The 22,332-nt window shown below is 39.2% G+C and overlaps 1 protein-coding gene across 1 annotated transcript; it reads right to left on the bottom strand.

Annotated features, from left to right (window-relative positions):
• Window positions 1-11,692: 11,692 nt before the first annotated feature.
• LOC113917352 (olfactory receptor 7A17-like) lies at window positions 11,693-12,613 on the bottom strand. Its single transcript, XM_027585085.2, has one exon. It carries the CDS (start codon window positions 12,611-12,613, stop codon window positions 11,693-11,695), a length of 921 nt encoding a protein of 306 aa, XP_027440886.1.
• Between the last annotated feature and the right edge of the window lie 9,719 nt (window positions 12,614-22,332).

Below are 22,332 nucleotides of genomic sequence, written 5' to 3'. Positions count from 1 at the left end.
CAGGAATTCAGCAAAGTTGCAAGATATAAAATCAAAGCACAGAAGTCAGTTGCATTACCATACACTAACAATGAAGCAGAAGAAAGAGAAATCAAAGAATCAATCCCATTTATACTTGCACCAAAAATCATAAGATACCTAGGAATAAACCCAGAAATGGACCTTCAATTCTATGGTCAACTAATCTTCCACAAAGCAGGAAAGAATACCCAGTGGGAAAAAGTCTCTTCAACGAATGGTTTGGGAAAACTGGACAGCCACTTGCAGAAGAATGAAACTGGACCACTTTTTAGACCATATACAAAAATAAACTAGAGATGGATGAAAGACTTAAATGTGAGACAGGACTCTCAAAATCCTAGAGAACACAGGCAGCAACCTCTTTACCTCAGCCACAGCAAATTCTTGATAGACACATCTCCAAAGACAAAGGAAACAAAAGCAGGAAAAATAAACTATTGGGATTTCATCAGGATAAAATCTTTTGCACAGCAAAAGAAACAGTCGGGGCGGAGCAAGATGGCAGAAAGTAGGAGACCTGGATTTCGTCTGGTCTGAGGAATTCAGCTGGATAGGGATCAAACCATTCTGAACACCTACAAACCCAACAGGAGATCGAAGAAAAGAATAGCAACAACTCTCTGAACAGAAAAGCGACCACTTTCTGGAATGTAGGACGTGCGGAGAAGTGAATCTGAGGCGATATTCAGGATGATAGACAGCGGGGGAGGGGGCCTCCGTCGGCTGCTTCTGGCAAGTGATAGAGCCGCGGAGCACAAAATCAGAACTTTGAGAAGTCGGCTCCACGGAGGGACGTCACTTCAGTGGCTAAGCAGGGGATGGAACCCTCGCGGGACAGTGTGGTCTCATGACCCTCGGGGTCACAAAAAGACCGGGGGTGCCTGAGTGCAGCAGAGCTCCCAGGTATCAGAGCGGGGAAGCCGGCTGCAGAAACAGAGCTGAGGAGCAAGCTCTCAGCTCAGGGTTGCCATAAACTGTAATCGGTGACAGTCGGGCCACTGCTCCTCCAGCAGGGACCCAACAAGCGCCAGATCCAGGGAGACTCCCCTTCCTCCCCTGGGAGGAGTGGCGCGGGAGTGCACCGCAGGGATCTGCTGGGTTTGGAGACTCCACATGGGGTCGGGTGCCAGAGTTAGAAACGCTCGGTCACAGGCCGGGTGAGCACGGAGTGCGGCCGGAGACTGGGGAGACGGGAGTGACTGACTGCCTTTTTCTGGGGGCGCACTGAGGAGTGGGGCCCCAGGTTCTCAGCTACTCCCGGGAGGAGATTGGGAGGCCGCCATTTTAATTCTCGTCCTCCAATGCTGCAGAAAGCTTGCAGGGAACAAAAGCTCCCGAGAGCAAACCTGAGCAGATTACTTAGCCCAGACCCAGCAAGGGCGGGGCAAGTCAGCCTCCGGCAAAGACATTTGTGAACCACAGCAACAGGCCCCTCCCCCAGAAGATCAGCACGAACAGCCAGCCAAGATCAAGTTTACCAATCAAGGAGAACGGGAGAACTCCGGCACTAGGGGAATATTGCACATAGAATTCATGGCTTTTTTTACCATGATTCATTAGTCTTTCAAAGTTAATTTTTTAACTTTTTTTTTGAATTTTTCTTTTTCCCTTTTCCAACCAACATCTTATCAATCCCTTTTCTTAAAAAAAATTATTTATTTTTCATTTTTAGAGTCATATTCTATCCCTTCATAGTAGGTACCTTTATTTTTGGCATATATATATAAGTTGTTCTCTCTTTAAAATTTTGAGATACAGTTTCTTCTAATGTATCAAAATATACGCTAAATCTCTAGTGTATGGCTTTTTTCCAGTCTCCTGGCTGATCACATTCTCTCCCCTTTTTTTTCTTTCTTTCTTTCCTTTTTTTTAATACTCTTCTTTATTTTTTCAAACGCCTTCTGATCAATTCCTTTTTTAAAATTTTTTTATAATTTTCATCTTTACAGTCATATTCCATCCCTTCATCATATCAACCCTTATTTTGTACATATATGTTTTTCTTTCGTTAAAATTTTAGGAGGCACTTTCTTCTAACAGACCAAAATATACCCAAAATCTAGTGTGTGGCACTGATCTATGCACTAGCTTGATCATATTTGATCATATTCTGTTTTTTGTGTTTTGTTCTGTGTTTGTTTGTTTTTATCTTTTTCTTTCTTTCCCTTTCTTTTCCCCTGGCTTCAGGTCTTTTCTGATTTGTTTAGAGTATATTTTCTGGGGACGTTGTAAACCTGTTAGCATTTTTTTCTCTCATTCATCTATTCTCCTCTAGACAAAATGACAAGACAAAAAAAAATCATCTCAACAAAAAGAACAAGAGGTAGTATCGTCGACCAGGGACCTACTCAATACAGACATTAGTGCAATGTTGGACCTAGAGTTCAGAATCATGACTTTGAAGATACTAGCTGGGCTTGAAAAAGCATAGAAGTTATTAGAGAAACCCTTTCTGGAGAAATAAAAGAACTAAAATCTAACCAAGTCGAAATCAAAAAGGCTATTGAGGAGGTGCAATCAAAAATGGGGGCACTAACTGCTAGGATAAATGAGGCAGAAGAGAGAATCAGCGATATAGAAGACCAAATGATGGAAAATAAAGAGGCTGAGAAAAAGAGAGATACACAACTACTGGATAACGAGGGCAGAATTCGAGAGATAAACGATACGATAAGATGAAACAACATTAGAATAATTGGGATCCCAGAAGAAGAAGAACGAGAGAGAGGGGCAGAAGGTATATTGGAGCAAATAATAGCAGGGAACTACCCTAATGTGCGGAAGGAAACAGGCATCAAAATCCAGGAGACACAGAGAAACCCTCTCAAAATCAATAAAAACAGGTCAACACCCCGACATCTAAAGGTAAAACTTACGAATCTCAGAGACAGAGAAAATCCTGAAAGCAGCTCGGGAGAAGAGATATGTAACCTATAATGGTAGAAACATTATTGGCAACAGACCAATCCACAGAAATCTGACAGGCCAGAAAGGACTGGCACGATCTCCTCAGAGCACTAAACGAGAAAAATATGAAGCAAAGAATACTATATCCAGCGAGGCTGTCATTGAAAATAGAAAGAGAGATAAAAATCTTCCAGGACAAACAAAAACTAAAGGAATTTGCAAACACGAAACCAGTCCTCCAAGAAATATTGAAAGGGGTCCTCTAAGCAAAGAGAGAGCCTAAAAGCTGCACAGACCAGAAAGGAACAGAGACAATATACAGTAACAGTCACCTTACAGACAATACAATGGCACTAAATTCATATTTTTCAATAGTTACCCTGAATGTAAATGGGCTCAGTGCCCCAATCAAAAGACACAGGCTATCAGATTGGATTAAAAAACAAGACCCATCCATATGCTGTCCGCAAGAGACTCATTTGAGACACAAAGACACCACCACATTGAAAGTAAGGGGGTGGAAAACCATTTACCATGCTAATGGACACCAAAAGAAAGCTGCGGTAGCAATCCTTAGATCAGACAAATTAGATTTTAAAACAAAGACTGTAATAAGAGATGAGGAAGGACACTCTATCCTACTGAAAGGGTCTATCCAACAAGAAGATCTAACAATTGTAAATATCTATGCCCCTAATATGGGAGCAGCCAATTATATAAGGCAATTAATAACAAAAGCAAAGAAACACATTGACAACAATACAATAATAGTGGGGGACTTTAACACCCCCCTGAGTGAAATGGACAGATCATCTAAGCAAAAGATCAACAAGGAAATAAAGACTTTAAATGACACACTGGACCAAATGGACTTCACAGACATACTCAGAACATTCCATCCCAAAGCAAAGGAATACACATTCTTCTCTAGTGCCCATGGAACATTCTCCAGAATTGATCACATCCTAGGTCACAAATCAGGTCTCAACTGGTACCAAAAGATTGGGATCATTCCCTGCATATTTTCAGACCACAATGCTTTGAAACTAGAACTCAATCACAAGAGGAAAGTCGGAAAGAACTCAAATACATGGAGGATAAAGAGCATCCTACTAAAGAATGAATGGGTCAACCAGGAAATTAAAGAAGAATTAAAAAAATTCATGGAAACCAATGAAAATGAAAACACAACTGTTCAAAATCTTTCGGATACAGCAAAGGCAGTCCTGAGAGGAAAGTATATAGCAATACAAGCCTTTCTCAAGAAACAAGAAAGGTCTCAAATACACAACCTAACCCTACACCTAAAGGAGCTAGAGAAAAAACAGCCCATAAAGCCTAAACCCAGCAGGAGAAGAGAAATAATAAAGATCAGAGCAGAAATGAATGAAATAGAAACCCAAAGAACAGTAGAACAGATCAACCAAACTAGGAGCTGGTTCCTTGAAAGAATTAACAAGATTGATAAACCCCTGGCCAGACTTATCAAAAAGAAAAATGACCCAAATCAACAAAATCATGAATGAAAGAGGAGAGATCACAACCAACACCAAAGAAATACAAACAATTCTAAGAACATATTATGAGCAACTCTATGCCAGCGAATTAGATAACCTGGAAGAAATGGATGCATTCCTAGAGATGTATCAACTACCAAAATTGAACTAGGAAGAAATAGAAAACCTGAACAGACCTATAGCCACTAAGGAAATTGAAGCAGTCATCAAAAATCTCCCAACAAACAAAAGCCCAGGGCCAGATGGCTTCCCAGGGGAATTCTACCAAACATTTCAAGAAGAATTAATACCTATTCTCCTGAAACTGTTTCAAAAAATAGAAATGGAAGGAAAACTTCCAAACTCATTTTATGAGGCTAGCATTACCTTGATCCCAAAATCAGACAAAGACTCCATCAAAAAGAAGAATTACAGACCAATATCCTTGATGAACATGGATGTAAAAATTCTCACCAAAATACTAGCCAATAGGATCCAACAGTACATTAAAAGGATTATTCACAATGACCAAGTGAGATTTATCCCTGGGCTGCAAGGTTGGTTCAACATCCGCAAATCAGTCAACGTGATACAATACATTAACAAAAGAAAGAACAAGAATCATATGATCCTCTCAATAGATGCAGAAAAAGCATTTAACAAAGTACAGGATCTTTCTTGACTAAAACTCTTCAGAGTATAGGGCTAGAGGGTACATACCTCAATATTATAAAAGCCATCTATGAAAAACCCACTGCGAATATCATTCTCAATGGGGAAAAGCTGAGAGCTTTCCCCCTAAGGTCAGGAATGCGGCAGGGATGTCCACTCTCACCACTGCTATTCAACATAGTATTAGAAGTCCTAGCCGTAGCAATCAGACAACAGAAAGAAATCAAAGGCATCCAAATCGGCAAAGAGGAAGTCAAACTCTCACTCTTTGTAGATGATATGATAGCATATGTGGAAAACCCAAAAGACTCCACCCCAAAACTGCTAGAACTCATACAGGAATTCAGTAAAGTGGCAGGATATAAAATCAATGCGCAGAAATCAGTGACATTCCTATACACCAACAACAAGACAGAAGAAAGAGAAATTAAGGAGTCTATCCTATTTACAATTGCATCCAAGACCATAAGATACCTAGGAATCAATCTAACCAAAGAGGCAAAGGATCTGTACTCCGAAAACTATAAAATACTCATGAAAGAAATTGAGGAAGACACAAAGAAATGGAAAAACGTTCCATGCTCATGGACTGGGAGAACCAACATTGTGAAGATGTCAATGCTACCTAGAGCAATCTACACATTCAATGCAATCCCCATCAAAATACCATCCACTTTTTTCAAAGAAATGGAGCAAATAATCCTAAAATTTGTATGGAACCAGAAGAGACCCCGAATAGCCAGAGGAATCTTGAAAAAGAAAAGCAAAGCTGGCGGCATCACAATTCCAGACTTCAAGCTCTATTACAAAGCTGTCATCATCAAGACAGTATGGTACTGGCACAAAAACAGACACATAGATCAATGGAACAGAATCGAGAGCCCAGAAATGGACCCTCAACTCTACGGTCAACTAATATTTGACAAAGCAGGAAAGAATGTCCAATGGAAAAAAGACAGTCTCTTCAACAAATGGTGTTGGGAAAATTGGACAGCCACATGCAGAAGAATGAAACTGGACCATTTCCTTACACCACACACAAAAATAGACTCTAAATGGTTGGAAGACCTAAATGTGAGACAGGAGTCCATCAAAATCCTAAAGGAGAACACAGGCAACGACCTCTTTGACCTCAGCTGCAGCAACTTCTTCCTAGAAACATCGCCAAAGGCAAGGGAAGCAAAGGCAAAAATGAACTATTGGGATTTCATCAAGATAAAAAGCTTTTGCACAGCAAAAGAAACAGTCCACAAAACCAAAAGACAACCGACAGAATGGGAGAAAATATTTGCAAATGACATATCAGATAAAGGGCTAGTATCCTAAATCTATAAAGAACTTATCAAACTCAACACCCAAAGAACAAATGATCTGATCAAGAAATGGGCAGAAGACACGAACAGACGTTTTTCCAAAGAAGACATCCAAATGGCCAACAGACACATGAAAAAGTGCTCAACATCGCTCGGCATCAGAGAAATCCAAGTCAAAACCTCAATGAGATACCACCTCACACCAGTCAGAATGGCTAAAATTAACAAGTCAGGAAGTGACAGATGTTGGCGGGGATGCGGAGAAAGGGGAACCCTCCTACACTGTTGGTGGGAATGCAAGCTGGTGCAACCCTTCTGAAAACAGTATGGAGGTTCCTCAAAAAGTGTAAAATAGAGATACCCTACGACCCAGCAATTGCACTACTGGGTATTTACCACAAAGATACAAATGTAGGTACCCAAAGGGGTACGTGCACCCCAATGTTTATAGCAGCAATGTCCACAATAGCCAAACTGTGGAAAGAGCCCAGATGTCTATCGACAGATGAATGGATAAAGAAGAGGTGGTATATATGCACAATGGAATATTATGCGGCCATCAAAAGGAATGAGATCTTGCCATTTGCAATGACGTGGATGGAACTGGAGGGTGTTATGCTTAGTGAAATAAGTCAATCAGAGAAAGACATGTATCATATGACCTCACTGATATGAGGAATTCTTAATCTGAGGAAACAAACTGAGGGTTGCTGGAGTAGGGGTGGGATGGGAGGGATGGGGTGGCTCCAATGTCTATCATTGGGGAGGGTATGTGCTATGGCGAGCGCTGTGAATTGTGCAAGACTGTTGAATCACAGATCTGTACCTCTGAAACAAATAATGCAATACATTTTAAGAAAAAAAAAGAAGAAGAAGAAGATAGCAGGAGGGGAAGAATGAAGGGGGGTAAATAGGAGGGGAGACGAACCATGAGAGATGATGGACTCTGAAAAACAAACTGAGGGATCTAGAGGAGAGGGGGGTGGGTGGATGGGTTAGCCTGGTGATGGGTATTAAAGAGGGCACGTTCTCCGTGGAGCACTGGGTGTTATGCACAAACAATGAATCATGGAATACTATATCAAAAACTAATGATGTAATGTTTGGTGATGAACATAACAATAAAAAAATTTAAAAAAAGAAACAGTCAACAAAACTAAAAGGCAACATACGGAATGGGAGAAGATTTTTGCAAATGACTTATCAGATAAGGGTAGTATCCAAAATTTATAAGAACTATTCAAACTCGGGCGCTGGGTGGCTCAGATGGTTAAACGTCTGCCTTCAGCTCAGGTCATGATCCCAGGGTCCTGGGATTGAGTCCCGCATTGGGCTCCCTGCTCCTTGGGAGCCTGCTTCTCCCTCTGCCTCTCTCTCTCTCTCTCTCTCTCTCTGTCTCTCATGAATAAATAAATAAAATCTTAAGAAAAAAAAGAACTATTCAAACTCAACGTCCAAAACAAAGAATCCAGTCAAGAAATGGGCAGAAAACTTGAATAGATAATTTCTTGGAAAGAAAAGACATACAAATGGCTAACAGGCACATGAAAAATGCTCGCATCACTCCTAATCATCACTCATAAATACAAATCCCTGTTGGTGGGAATGCAAGTTGACACAGCCACTTTGGAAAACAGTTTGGAGGTTCCTCAAAAGTTAAAATAGAACTACCCTATGACCCAGCAATTGCACTACTGGGTATTTACCCCAAAGATACAGATGTAGTGAAAATAAGGGCCACATGCACCCCAATGTTCATAGCAGCAATGCCCACAATAGCCAAACCGTGGAAAGAGCTGAGCTGCCCTTCGACAGATGAATGGATAAAGAAGATGTGGTATACATATACAATGGAATATTACTCAACCATCAAAAAAGAATGAAATCTTGCCATTTGCAAACACATGGTTGGAACTAGAGGCCATTATGTTAAACAAAGTAAGTCAGTCAGACAAAGACAAATACCATGTGATTTCACTCATATGGAATTTAAGAAAATAAACATGTGCAAAGGAAAAAAAAGAGAGACAAACCAGAAACAGTCTCTTAACTACAAAGAACACACTAATGGCCATTCTCCAAAGAAGACATAGGAATGGCTAATTAACACATGAAAGATGCACAACATCACAATCATTAAGGAAATGCAAACCAAACCATAATGTGACACCACTTCACACACACTATGGCTATTTTCAAAGCTAAAACAGAAAAAAAAAAAAGAGTTGGCAAGGATGTGGGGAAATTGGAACTTTGTGGTGCTTTGCTGATGAGAATAAGAAGTGACACAGCAGCTGCAGGAAACACTGTGCCAGTTCTTCAAAAACTGAAACATAAAATTATCATATGATCCAGTAGTTTCACTTGTGGGTATATGCCTACTTAGATGGCCCAAAGAATTTATAGTAGTGACTAGAACAGATATTTGTACACTGATTTTCATAAAGCTTTATTTACAGTAGCCAAAATGTGGAGAAAACTCCAACGTCCATCAACAAAGTCACAGATGAACAAAGTGTAGTGAACCTTGCTAACATTAAACTAAGTCAAAGAAGCCAGACACAGAAGGACAAATATTATACTATTACATCTATATGGGGTACCTAGAATACTCTGTTTTAGAGAGAGAAAGTAGGATGGTGGGAGCCAGGAGTTGGGTAAAGGGGCAATGGGGAGTTTGTGTTTCATAGGGACAAAGGTTCAGTTCGAGGTGTTGAGAAAGTTCTGTAGATGGATATAGGCAGTGGTTGTGCAATAGGGAGAAAGTCCTTAATGCTACATAACTGAATACTTAAAAATTTTAAAATAATATATTTAATATATATCTTACCATGACAAAAAAATAAAAGGATGAAAAAAGATTGCCATACTCCATAAAAGACTGTCAGTGCCATAAATAGCCTCATATGATATAGAAGAAGGAATCCACAGTTCAGGAGATAAGGGCATTTAATGGATTTATCTTGTGTGATTCAATATCTTAACCCCAAAGTATCCCAAAGTAAGGGTTCAGAGGACATAAAATTCAACATACGGTCATTGAGAAATAACCTGGTGAGGCTGTAGTATCTTCCTTGACAAGCTCTACAGAGCCATACAACCCTGTAGGACATGGTTAACATGGACATGCTCAAATTGAAATGCATTTGTCCTGAGGTCAACCCATCCTGAACCAGGAGAGGCCATGTCAGCAGTCCAAAACCAACGGAGATATGGTGTTCATAGTTCATGTAAGAGTTCACCATCCTCATCTAAACTGGGTGAGCCACAGGGATTTCTCAAAATTGCAAATTCCTCATGGTGTCTCCACAAAACAAAAATGATGGGCATCTTAATAAGGACTCATTCCATCTGAGTAACCAAAACAATAAAAAAAATTAAAAACCCTCTAATTCTCATGAAGAAAAGTTTAACCTGAGTCACACAATGAAGGGTCATAATCTCACAGGTCCAAATCCTAGATTGATGGAACCAGTTACTCCTGAGTGAAGACTCCAAAATGGCAACAAATGTGTTACATTTTCCTCCAGACCCAATCCAAAGACTCTGAGGTGATGGTGCTAGGCAGCTTATAATGATGCATGAGGACTGTGGCCTGAACTAAAATTGGTAGCTTGAAACTGGGCAAGATGAGGGTTGCCTGGGTGTGGCAGTCAGTTAAGCAACCAATTCTTGATTTTGGCTCAGGTCATGATCTCAGTGTTGTGAGATCAGCACGGAGCCTGCTTAAGATTCTCTCTCCCTCTACTTCTGCCCCTCCCCCCCAACTTCTCTCTCTCTCTCTCTCTCTCTCTCTCTCTCTCTCTCTCCCTCTCTCTCTTAAATAAATAAAACTTAAAAAAAAGAAACTGGGCAAGATGAGACTAATTATACTATGGAAACTGGCAAATGCTACAAGTGCTCTACTTTATTCCCTTTATCTTATATTCTTCCTATCTTCATGCCTTCCTTTCTTTTCTTTGTGTTTTCTTTTGAGAGAAAGGTCCTTAAACATTTATCTGAATACTAGTGTTCAAAATGATCTGTGAACTTTTACCCAGAAAACTGTGAACCAGGTAATAGGAAGTTACCATTATGGCCTACAAATCCAAGTGTAGGCTTCTGGGGTCAAGTGATGAGGAGACATTCATCTTACTCTGTTTCACAAAGCACAGGTGAGGTCCATAGGTACAGCCTGCTATTACTGCCTAATCTCTGGGATGCATCATTACAAAGACTTAGCTGGAAAGAAGTGGAATATCCATATTGCTTTTGTGATCTATGAAAGGATTATTATGTCAGGAGGTGCTGAAGGAATTCACCAGGCAGTGTTGCTTCCTACCTAAATACTAAAAGAAAAGTAATGCATCCCTGGAATAAGCACTGAAGAGGACACCATTGGTGCTTGAAAATTCAGTTGTAATTTCTATTACCTACACTTAATTTATGTGATCTCTTTCTGGGGTGGATTGACAGAAACCCCTGGAAACTGCTATATAACCTCTGCTATATTAAATGGATTTTCTCCCAAAACAGATACTCTAAGGGATAGCTACTTTCATCTGAGGGAGAAAGCATCCCATATATTCTTCTGGCTCTTCCAGAACATTATAAGTATCCAATTTCCTGTATTACATATCCACAGCTGGAAATCCATGCAATATCAAAAAAATTTTTTAAAGAAATAGGGGCATCTGAGTGGCACAGTCAGTTAAGTGTCCAATTCTTGGTTTCAGCTCAGGTTGTGATCTCAGGGTCATGAGATTGATCCCTGCATTGGGCTCCATGCTCATCCCAGAGTCTGCTTGAGTCTCCCTCTCCCTCTGCCCCACCCATTCATGCTATCTCTATCTCTCTCTGAAATGAAATGAAAAAAATAAATAAATAAAAATTTTTAAAGCAATAGACCATAAAACAGATTCTTAAAAATGGAGAAAAAACAGGGTTGCTGGAGGATGAGCTAAATGGATGATGGGGATTGAGGAGGGCACTTGTGATGAGCCCTGGGTGTTGTAGGCAAGTGATGAATCACTGAATTCTATTCCTGAACCTACTATTACACTATCTGTTAACTAACAGGAATTTAAATAAAAACTTACTATTCAAAAAAATTTTGAAAAAAAGGAATAGTTGATTATTGTGTATTAAAAAATTAAAGAGATTGAATACTGTAGGAAGATAAACTGTATATTGTATTTCTATGAACTGATACAAAAATCATGATCTAGGTATTCTAGGGTTTTGAGCCCTTTTACACATGTCTTCATCTTGAAACAAAGGATCCTTATATGCAGAGAATGTCTCTCAGCTAAACAGCTTTTTTAGGGCCAGCTTTATGTCTCTGTTCCTCAGACCATAGATGAAGGGGTTCAGCATGGGTGTGACTACCATGTACATCACTGAAGCTATGGCAGTTGTCCTGGAGTTTTGTGAAGCAGCAGAACTAAGATACACCCCAAAGCCTGTACCATAGAACAAGGAGACAACCAAGAGGTGAGACCCACACGTGGAAAATGCTTTATACTTGCCCCCAGAAGATGAAATTTTCAGAATGGAGGTTAGAATTCTAGAATAAGAGGAAAAGATACCAATGAGTGGAATAAAACCCAGAAGTCCACTTGCAAGATAAATTGCCAGGTTATTGAAGAAAGTATCAGAACAAGCAAGTTGGATCACCTGATTAAGGTCACAGAAAAAGTGAGGGATTTCTAACTGTGTACAAAAAGACAATTGCAGAACCATTAAGTCTTGTAATAGAGAGTTGAGAACACTCAGTAACCAGGATACCAGAAGCAGGATGCCACAGAACTTGGGGTTCATGATGACCATGTAGTGCAGTGGGTGACAGATGGCCACAAACCGGTCATAGGCCATCACTGTCAAGAGAAAATTGTCTAATCCTGCCAAAAGCATGAAAAAATATATCTGGCTGAGGCAGCCTGCATAGGTGATCACTTTGCTCTGTGTCTGGATGTTCCACAGCATCTTGGGGATGGTGGTGGTGGTGAAACAGATGTCTACAAAGGACAGGTTGGAGAGGAAGAAGTACATGGGCATGTGGAGGCTGGAGTCCATGACAATGGCCAGGATGATGAGCAGGTTCCCACTGAAGGTGACCAGATACATGGACAGGAACAGCCAAAGGAGCAGTGGCTGCAGTTCTCCCTCCTCTGAAAGTCCCAGGAGGATAAATTCTGAAATAGGAGTTTGATTTCTTTGTTCCATGTAACTGCTGAAAACAGCTGGAACAGAGACAAGAGCATAGTAGAGTCACAAGCAGTGAGCACAGAATTAAAAGAAACGCTGTGATTGGGGTGCCTGGGTGGCTCAGTCAGTTGAGCAACCAACTCTTGGTTTCAGCTCAGATCATGATCTCCTGGTGGTGAGTTCAAGCCCTACATTGGACTCTTTCCTGGGGGCAGAGTCTACTTCAGATTCTCTTCCTCCCCCTTTATTCCTTCCCCTGCCTGTGCATTGGCTCTCTCTCTCTCTCTTTCTCTAATAGATAGATGATAGAAAGAGAAAGAAATGCTGCAATTTGTGTGGTGAAATTTGTGTTTTCAAATTGCTTCATTCATTAATTCTCATACATTACCTATCAATCGAGAATAACTAGCTAAAAATTGCAAGGATCTCAAAAGCTCCATGTTTTCCATGATGCTAAAAATAATTGCAGTCCTGAATCAAAACATTTACCCAAAGCAATTTTGTCCTCTATAAGTTTCCTGAGACATTTTTTGTTCATTTAACAAATATTTTAACCAATTATCTTGTGGCAAGCATTGTTGAAAGCATTGTAAATTAGTGATGTGTGTTTGACCTTAACAAGATTGTGTCTAAGATATGTGTGTGCCAGAGGGAGCAATAAAATATTGACAAATGAGCAAATAATGTTTCAAGTGGTGGTTATCACTACTAAGTAAAATAATGCAAGACAAGGTAGTCCTACAGTGAAGAGAAAATTTTCCATTGTATCTTCTCTGATAAGGGGATTTTGAGCAGGAAAGCTGAGGGCCGTGGATTCATGAACCACGCAGATAATTTTGAGAAAAACAACTAAGGCAGAGAAATAGCCTGTGCAAACAGCCTTAGACAAGAGCTCACCCGAAACCATAGGGCAACATCAAAGAGAAAGCTGTGAGCAGAGTGGGTAACACAACAGGAACAGGTGTTGGATGTAGGAGAAGAGAGAGAGGAGGTCAAAGCCTCCTGCTTCTTTGGAAACATTCTAAGGCGATGGACACTGTCATTTTTACATGTATATATTATATATGATGTCTACAATAGCACAAATTTTATGTAATATATACAAATGGAACAAAATTCATTCCTCTATAACTCTCTTTCTCTCTTTCTTTACTCTCAGTCTATAGTTGGTCTACATTCTGTATTTTTTATTGCTTAAAACAGCTTTGGCTTGACCTGTGTGTACTGTAATGATAAATTCTCTATTCCCTACACACACACACACACACACACACACACACACACACACACACGCACGCACGCACGCACACTGAGTGCAGAGAGGGAGAAAGACAGAGAGAGTTCTCCATTATTGTAGTACTGTGAACCCTTGTAGCTGAAGCACAACTGTATTAGAAAGCAGAGGACAGGCTATACCATGAGTCACAGAGCTTCTTTCTCCTAGGAGAATTGCATTTCGTAATGTAGGCATTCCAATGGAGTAGTCATGACTAAAGATCACAAGATCCATACAGAATCAGGAGGAACACCAATCTTTTTCAAACTCTTCCAAAAAATATCAAAGGGCAAACACTTCCTACTTTATTCTAAGAGGGCAGCATTGCAGTTACAATGAAGCCAAATAAAGACATTACAAGAAAAAAAGGTGCAGATCAACATTCCATGGGAACCTTTGACTAAATATTACAACTAAATATAGCAGCCTTTTTTTTAATGCTGTATAAGAGGATTATGCATCATGACTAAGAGGGATTCATTCCTGGAAGGCAAGGATGGTTTAACTCATGAAAATGCACCCCTGTAATACACCACATTAACAGAATCAAGGATAAAAGGCAGAATTATCTCCACTGATGCAGAAAAAAAATTGACAAAATTCTGCATTCTTTCATAATAGCAACACTGAAAAAGCTAGAAGAGAAGGAAACTTCCTCAACATGATATAGGTCATATATGAACACCCACCTCTAACATTATTCTTAATAGGGAAAGGCTGAAAACAATCCTAAGATAAGAACAAGACAAGAATGCCTGCTTTTTTAACTTCCTTACATACAGCATTCCAAGCTCCAGACAGAGCAATTAACCAGTGAAGAAGAAGGAGGAGGAGGAGAAGGAGGAGAATAAAAAGAAAGAAAAGAAAAAAAGAAAAGCCATCAAAATTGTACAAAGGAAGAAATAATATGATTTTTGTTCACAAAGAAGGTGATCTTATTTTAAAAATAACACATCATTAAAAACAAGAAAAACTGTTAGACTAATAAACGGATTCAGCAACGTTACAAATACAAATCAACACACACAAAACACAGAGGACTGAGGGAATCCCAGAATGGAATGCTCCATGTGAAAACAAAACAAAACAAAACTAACTATATTACAATCGCATGAAAAAAACTCAATGAAGCAAGTGGGGGAAAAGGCAGAAATATGTGATCTGGGAACTGAGTGGAATCTGTAAAACTGGAAATGAAAGTTCACAGAAGGACTCTACTGTAGTTAATACAGATGTATCCTAGAGAGTACTATTAACAATGCTGATACTTCTACACGTGTGAATGAAACTGAACATTTAAGGAAATGGAGAGTAAATGGTGGGCCATTTGGTGTGGGAGCTTACAGGTAAGCAAGGTGGAGAGGCTAGAATGATCCATGTGGCAATAAATGAGAGTTGGAGCCATCAGTATGAACTTGCTTTAGCTTCACATAGATACAGAGAGTTACATATAGATATATGTATAGGTGTCTGCATATACACAGAGTATACACTCCTGTGTTTCCTTGCCAGGTCAGTTGAGAGGATACAGAGACCCTGGCAGCAGTAAGCACAACTGGCACCCAGATCTTGGTGCTAATCCCATGACCCAATAAAATGAAACAGGGCTCTTTGCAGGAATCACTGATTCTAGGGCTCAGGAGGGAAATACAAGAAGCTGAAGCTAAAGCCTCTTTTACTGTAAGACAGTAATGAAATGCTACCTGAAAAAGCCAAGAATGGAGACATGCCAAAGAGACATATCAGCTGACTGAAGGAGTTCTCTATTGCCAAAGCTGGAACAATTTGAGCAACAAAATGAAGTAGTATTGGATTATAACACAGACTATATAATCAATATCACGGAGTATACACCTATGTAAATAAGTGAAAAAACATAGAGAAGACACACATTAGAGGGCAGAAGAATACCAACAATGTACATAGACATTCTACTCTCAAGGAGGTGGAGGATAACTCCCACTACTTAGAAATGGTGCTACACTTAGAAAAGTCCCTACAAGCGTACAGTGTGTAAATAAGGGGGAAAGAGTAACCACAGTGGAGAAATCCGAAAAACCCCATGCAGCCAGCACAACAGCAACAACATCAATGAGGGTCAGTCATGTTGATAGTGTGTACCCTTGATGTCACGAGATGAACATGGTAGTTTATCTCTCTGGTCTTCTTGCCCAACACCCATAGTCCTAGTATACTCAGGAAGAAAAGAACAATAAGGTAAGTCCAAAAGAAGATAATTTTACAAAACACCCAACCAGTACTCATCAAAACTATCAATTACTTTGAGAACAAAGGAAGCCTGAGAAAAGTCACTGTGTGTGGAAGCTCAGCAGATATGAGGATTACACGTAACATGTATAACATATACAATGTAATCATAAGAGCAGAAACAGGGAAAGGAGCTTATGAGAACTCTCTGAACTATCACAGTAATTTTTTCATGATAAATGTACAACTGTTCAAAAACTAAACTTGATTAAAACTTAAATTACTGAAGTGCAAAATATTTGGAAACTCTGAGCATGTGTTAGGCTCCATTATATGCTTTGTGTAAGCAGTATTACTGCTGTCAGCAACACTTTCCAACCATAAAATAAAAGAGTGATACCAAATTCATAGTTTTTGAAAGATTTCAATAAAATGATGACTACAATATGTCTGGCATTGTTTGTAGTATTAATTAACTCCTACAAATGATGAAGAGAAGATGTTTGGTAGTTACTAGGAAAAACGTAATAATGAATGAAAAAAAATCATCTGAATTTCTGTATCCATGATGTCCACCCTCTCAGACACCAATCACTTGCCTCCCATCTCACTTTCATGATGCTATCTCTATCCCTTAATGTCCCTCTCACACCCTGAACACAACAATGGCTTGTTCCTCACATTAACCTGGGTCACTTCCATAGAGCAGACCTGTGCATAGTTATCCCCTGACCTTTAAAACCTGCACTTACTCTTCATTAATTTCAGAATTAAAATTCAACCCTGTAGCCAAAATGCTTGATTCTTTCTTAACATACTATTTCTTACCAGGCCAGTCTCCTATCTGTCGATTTTGCATACCCTGCTACTGATGGTTGGTCAAATCAGTAAGAAGTGTTTCTAATCTCAGCAGCACAACTTCCAGTTTAATTAATCTCTAAATTTTCTCCTTCGCTGTTTCTTCCTCAACTGCTTACACCCATTGCCCCCTGGAAGGACTCCAATACCTCCTTCAAGGCTCAATTTGATAATAAACTTCCCTGTGAAGCCTTCACTAATTCCTATGAAAGAGTTAACTTTTTGAAAAAATTAAAAATAAAAGAGTCAACTTTTTTGGATACTTCCACAGACTTCAATGCAACCTCACGATAGCACATTTATTTATTTTTACATCTCTCACTTTGTTTACACAGTGAGTACCTTGAGAGAAGAAATAATGTCTTATTTATTTATTCCCAGAATAAATGGTAGTATCTACCATATATTAAATACTGAAAAAATGTTTGTTGAATGACTACAATAACAAATGGCTGAATAATGATAAACAGTCTCTCTCGAGAATGAAAGAACAAGCAGTGAAACAGGAAAGATTATTGAGGAATGATATCCCTGTCATTAAGCATTACTCTGAAGGAGACAGATCAGAGATGGTTTAATGTATCCAGACTTTCCCTCCAGAATCAGAGCCTTAGTGGGCAGGACTTGGCTTTATTAAACTCTCCTTAACTTACTGTCCCTGTCCATCACCCAACAATAATCACCAAGAAAAGCGTCTCTCCCACCATAACACATGTCCCCAGCACTAGTGACTCACCCAGATGTTATCACAGAACAACATGAGATCACCGACCCATTTTCTCCCATGGATGATTGATGAGATTGGAAGTTATGCCCCCAGGAAAGGAAGAGACATGGTCCCATTCATGAAGACTCTGGAAGACACAGTTACGTGTTTGTATCACCTGAGATTAGAAGAGATGAAGTCAGTGGGTGCAGTACAGACATTTTCAACTTCTGTGGCTATAGAGGCTGAATTCCCATGAGTCTCATTAATGAAATATTCTTCTGTCTCACTTCCCCTTGAGATACTTGGTGCTAGGAAAGAAACATAGAATGCAAGCAAGTCCCAGTGTTGGTATTAGGACACAGCCTGGGTATTCCATGATTGTCTCATCCCATTAAACTCTTTGATCCCACAAGGAGGTCCTCTCCTCTGTAGAGGGTCTCACTAATAAGCCAGAGAACCCCATAATAAGTATACAATTCTTGATTTGGAAGAGAGATTCTGAATGCCCTAAATCTCTTCTTTCTCCCATCTGGACCCTCTTCTGTTGGCTCATGATCATGGATCCTTCATCCCCCACAGTGCTTCTCCTGTTCTGCACCTCTTTCTCCTTCATTGTACACTGTGTCTGTTTAACATCACTCAATCATTTGCTTCTTTGGGCATCTTGCAAACACTTAAGCAGCAGGGGTGATACAGTAGGCACTAAGTTACATCCTGGGGATAAAGAAAAGTGTAAGACATGGCTTACAGTTATAAGAGACAGGGCAAGAGACAGAACAATAAATGAATTCACTAACCTGAAGTGGCACTGACACCCGATGAAGAGGACACGAACGTAACCAACTCTTCCAGGGGAGATGAGTGAAGGCTTCACAAACAAGCTTATAATTGTCCTGAGTCTTGATGTCAGGGAATGCGGTAAGAGGACTCCAAGAGGGGGTATCAGGGCTGTCAATGTGGTGATTAGACTGTAAGATACAGTCAAGATATTTCCTATACTTCATACTTGCTGACCAATAATCAGGGGCTAAGTATGACAATTGAAACATGACCCTGAGCAGTAAGACAGCATTCAGATAGCAAAGATGCTTATATTTTGGGTACAGGCCAACATGTGTTTATGAAAATTGTGGAGTGTCAGTGCAGATTTGATGATGGGATGTCCAGGATCAAGCTTTCCCTGTGGAAAAGTCATCCTGGGACAATGTTAGACATAGATTCTTGCTACTATAATAGTCAAAGAAAACCGAAAAAGTGTAGATGGAAAAATAGAGAATGAATGGACATCTTTAAAGGGCAAAAAAATAATAATAATAAAATATTTTAAGTTTGCAATATGGATGGAGCTAGAGGGTGTAGTTCTGAGTGAAATAAGTCAGTCTGAAAAAGGCAAATACCATTTGATTTCAATTATATATGGAATTTAAGAAACAAACAAATGAACAAACAAGGAAAGAAGACAAAAAAAAAAACCGACTCAAATACAGAGAACAAATTGGTGTTTGCTGAAGGAGAGATGGGTGAGGGGATGGGTAAAATAGATAAAGGGGATTAATAGTACACTTATCTCCATGAGCACTGAACAATTTATACAATTGTTGGATAATTACATTGTACACCTGAAGCTAATATAACAACGCATGTTATTATACTTTTATAAAAAAAATCTTAGGGGGGAAATATGATTTTCAGAATTACCACATTAAAATCTTAAAACAATCCATTATCAACAACACAAACAGAAATATAAATTATTGGAATAGGAGGAAGCCCAGAAATAAACTGTCATATATATTATTGAATGATTTTTGACAGGAGTGCCAGGACAGTTCAATGGTAACTGGACAGTCTTTCCATGAAATAGTGATGGGAAACCAAGCTATCCATCTGAAAAAACATGAAGGTGACCTTTCTGTCCACCATCTACAAACATGACTCCAAATGGATCATAGATCTAACCACAAGAAATAATGCTGTAAGTACGTGGAAGAAAACTCGGAGGTACATCTTTAGGACACTGGATTTGACCAAGATTTCCTGGATATAATACCAAGAACGCAGGCAACTAGAGAAAAAATTACTTCAGCAAAATCAAACTACGTGTGCATTGAAGGGCACTATTCTCAAGTGAAAAAGCAACCCACAAAGAAGAAATTGGCAAACCCCATACTTGATAACAGATTAATATCCAAAAGATGTACAAAAATTCAATAGCAAAAAAACCAAACAACTCAATTTCAAAAACACAATGTTTTTGTTTAAATTCCAGTTAGTTAACATACAGGTACTATTAGTTTCAGGTGTTCAATAGAGTGATTCAACACTTCCATAATAAAAAAATTTTTTAAAAGATATCTTTAAAAAAAGAAACAACAACTGTCAGCAATGATTTGTTGAAAAAGAAACTCTCTTGCACTGTTGGTGGGAATGCCACCTGGTGCAGTCACTGTGGAAAACAGTGTGGAGGTTCCTAAAAGTTAAAAATAGTACTACCCTATGATCCAGTAATCACACTACTGGATAATCACCCCCAAAATGAAAAAACACTAATTCAAAGGATTACATGCTCCACTATGTTTATAGCAACATTATTTACAGTAGCTAAACAATAGAAGCAACCCAAGTATCCATTAATAGATGAGTCGTTGAAGAAGGTGTGGTATAATTATACATACAATGGAACACTACTCAGCCATAAAGAAGAATGAAATCTGCCCATTTGCAATGACATGGATGGAGCTACAGAATGTAATGCTAAGTGAAATAAGTCAGTCAGAGAAAGACAAATACCATGTGATTTCACTCATATGAGGAATTTGAGCAACAAAACAAATGAACAAAGGGAAAAAAAGAGAGAGGAATGAGCTATAAACAGACTCTCTACTCTAGAGAACAAGCTGATGGTTACCAGAGGGGAGATAGGGGGCATGGGTGAAGTAGGTGATGGGGATTAAGGAGTGCACTTATCCTGACCAACACTGGGTGATCTAAGGAAGTGTTGAATCACTATATTGTACACCTGAAACTAATATTACACTGTATGTTAACTACATCAGAATCAAAACTTAAAATAATTTTAAAAGTAAAATTAATGGTGCAAAAAAAAAAAAACAGGCAATGGACTCAAATAGACATTTCTCCAAAGAAGATATCAGAATCGTTACTTAGCACATGAATGATGTGCAATATCATTAATTATTGGGGAAATGCAAACCAAAACCATAATGTGACACCACTTCACACACAGTAGGATGGCTATTTTACAAACTAAAACAGAGAATAAGAGTTGGCAAGGACGTGGGAAAATTGGAACCCTGTGGTGCTTTGCTGATAAGAATAAAAAGTGATACAGCTGCTGTAGGAAACTGTCTGCCAGTTCCTCAAAAACAACTGAAACATAGACTTATCATATGATCCAGTAGTTTCACTTCTGGTTATATGCCTACCTATATGCCCCAAAGAAATTTAAAGCCATGACTAGAACAGATATTTGTACACCAATTGTCATAAAGCTTTATTTACAGTTGCCAAAATGTGGAGACAACCCCAATGCCCATCCAAAAATCACAGATGAACAAAGTGTGGTGAACACATACAATGGAACATCATTCATCATTCATTCTATTCTGTAAAAAGAATAAGATTCTGGCACAGACTACAACATGGATGAACCTCGCCAACATTATGCTAAGTGAAAGCAGCCAGACACAAAAGGACAAATATTATACAATTACATCTATATGAGGCACCTACAGGACCCAGTTTTAGAGAAGGTAAGATGGTGGGAGCCAGAGGCTGGGCAGAGGGGCAATGGGGAGAGTTAGTGTTTCATGGGAGCAGAGGTTCAGTTTGAGATGATGAGAAAGTTCTGTAGATGGATAGGGGTGTTGGTTGTGCAGTAGGGAGAAAGTCCTTAATGCCACTTAATTGAATACATCAAGATGTTTAAAGTAAAAAAAAAATTATGTATATATTACCATGACAAAAAAAAGGATGAGTAAAGATTGGCATACTCTAAAAGAATGTCAATGCCATCCATAGCTTCATATGATGTAGAGAAAGGAATCCAAAGTACAAGGAGACAGGGGCATTGTGATGGATTTATCTTGTGTCATTCAGTACCTCAACCTTAAAGGATACCCAAAATAGGGTTTAAAGAACATAAAATTAATAAGGTTATTGAGAAATAACCTAGTGAGGCTATAATGGCCTCCTTGACAAGTTCTAGAGAACTTGTCCCTTATAGGACAGTTACCATGGACATGTGCGAGTTGAAAAGGATTTGTTCTCAGATGTCTCAGTGGCTCAGTCAGTTAAGCATCTGCCTTTGGCTGAGGTCATTGTTCCAGGGTCCTGGGATCAAGTCCCGCATCAGGCTCTTTGCTCAGCAGGGAGCCTGTTTCTCCCTCTGCCTGCCACTCACCCTGCTTGTGCTCACTCTCTCTCTCTGACAAATACACAGAATCTTAAAAAGAAAAATGGATTTCTCCTGAGCTCAGCCCATCCTGAACTGGCAGAGGCAAAGACAGCAGTCCAAAACCATCTGAGGTATGGTATTCATAGTTCATGTAAGAATTAACCATTTACATATAAATTGGGTGAACAACAAGGATTTCTTTTTTTTTTGTTTCTTTGTTTGTTTTTAATTTTTTATTGTTATGTTAATCACTATATATTACATCATTT

Source organism: Zalophus californianus, chromosome 1, assembly GCF_009762305.2.
Source record: "Zalophus californianus isolate mZalCal1 chromosome 1, mZalCal1.pri.v2, whole genome shotgun sequence".
Lineage (NCBI taxonomy): Eukaryota > Metazoa > Chordata > Mammalia > Carnivora > Otariidae > Zalophus > Zalophus californianus.
Note: the sequence above shows the minus strand (reverse complement) of the source record. Positions and strands in the feature narration are given on the sequence as shown.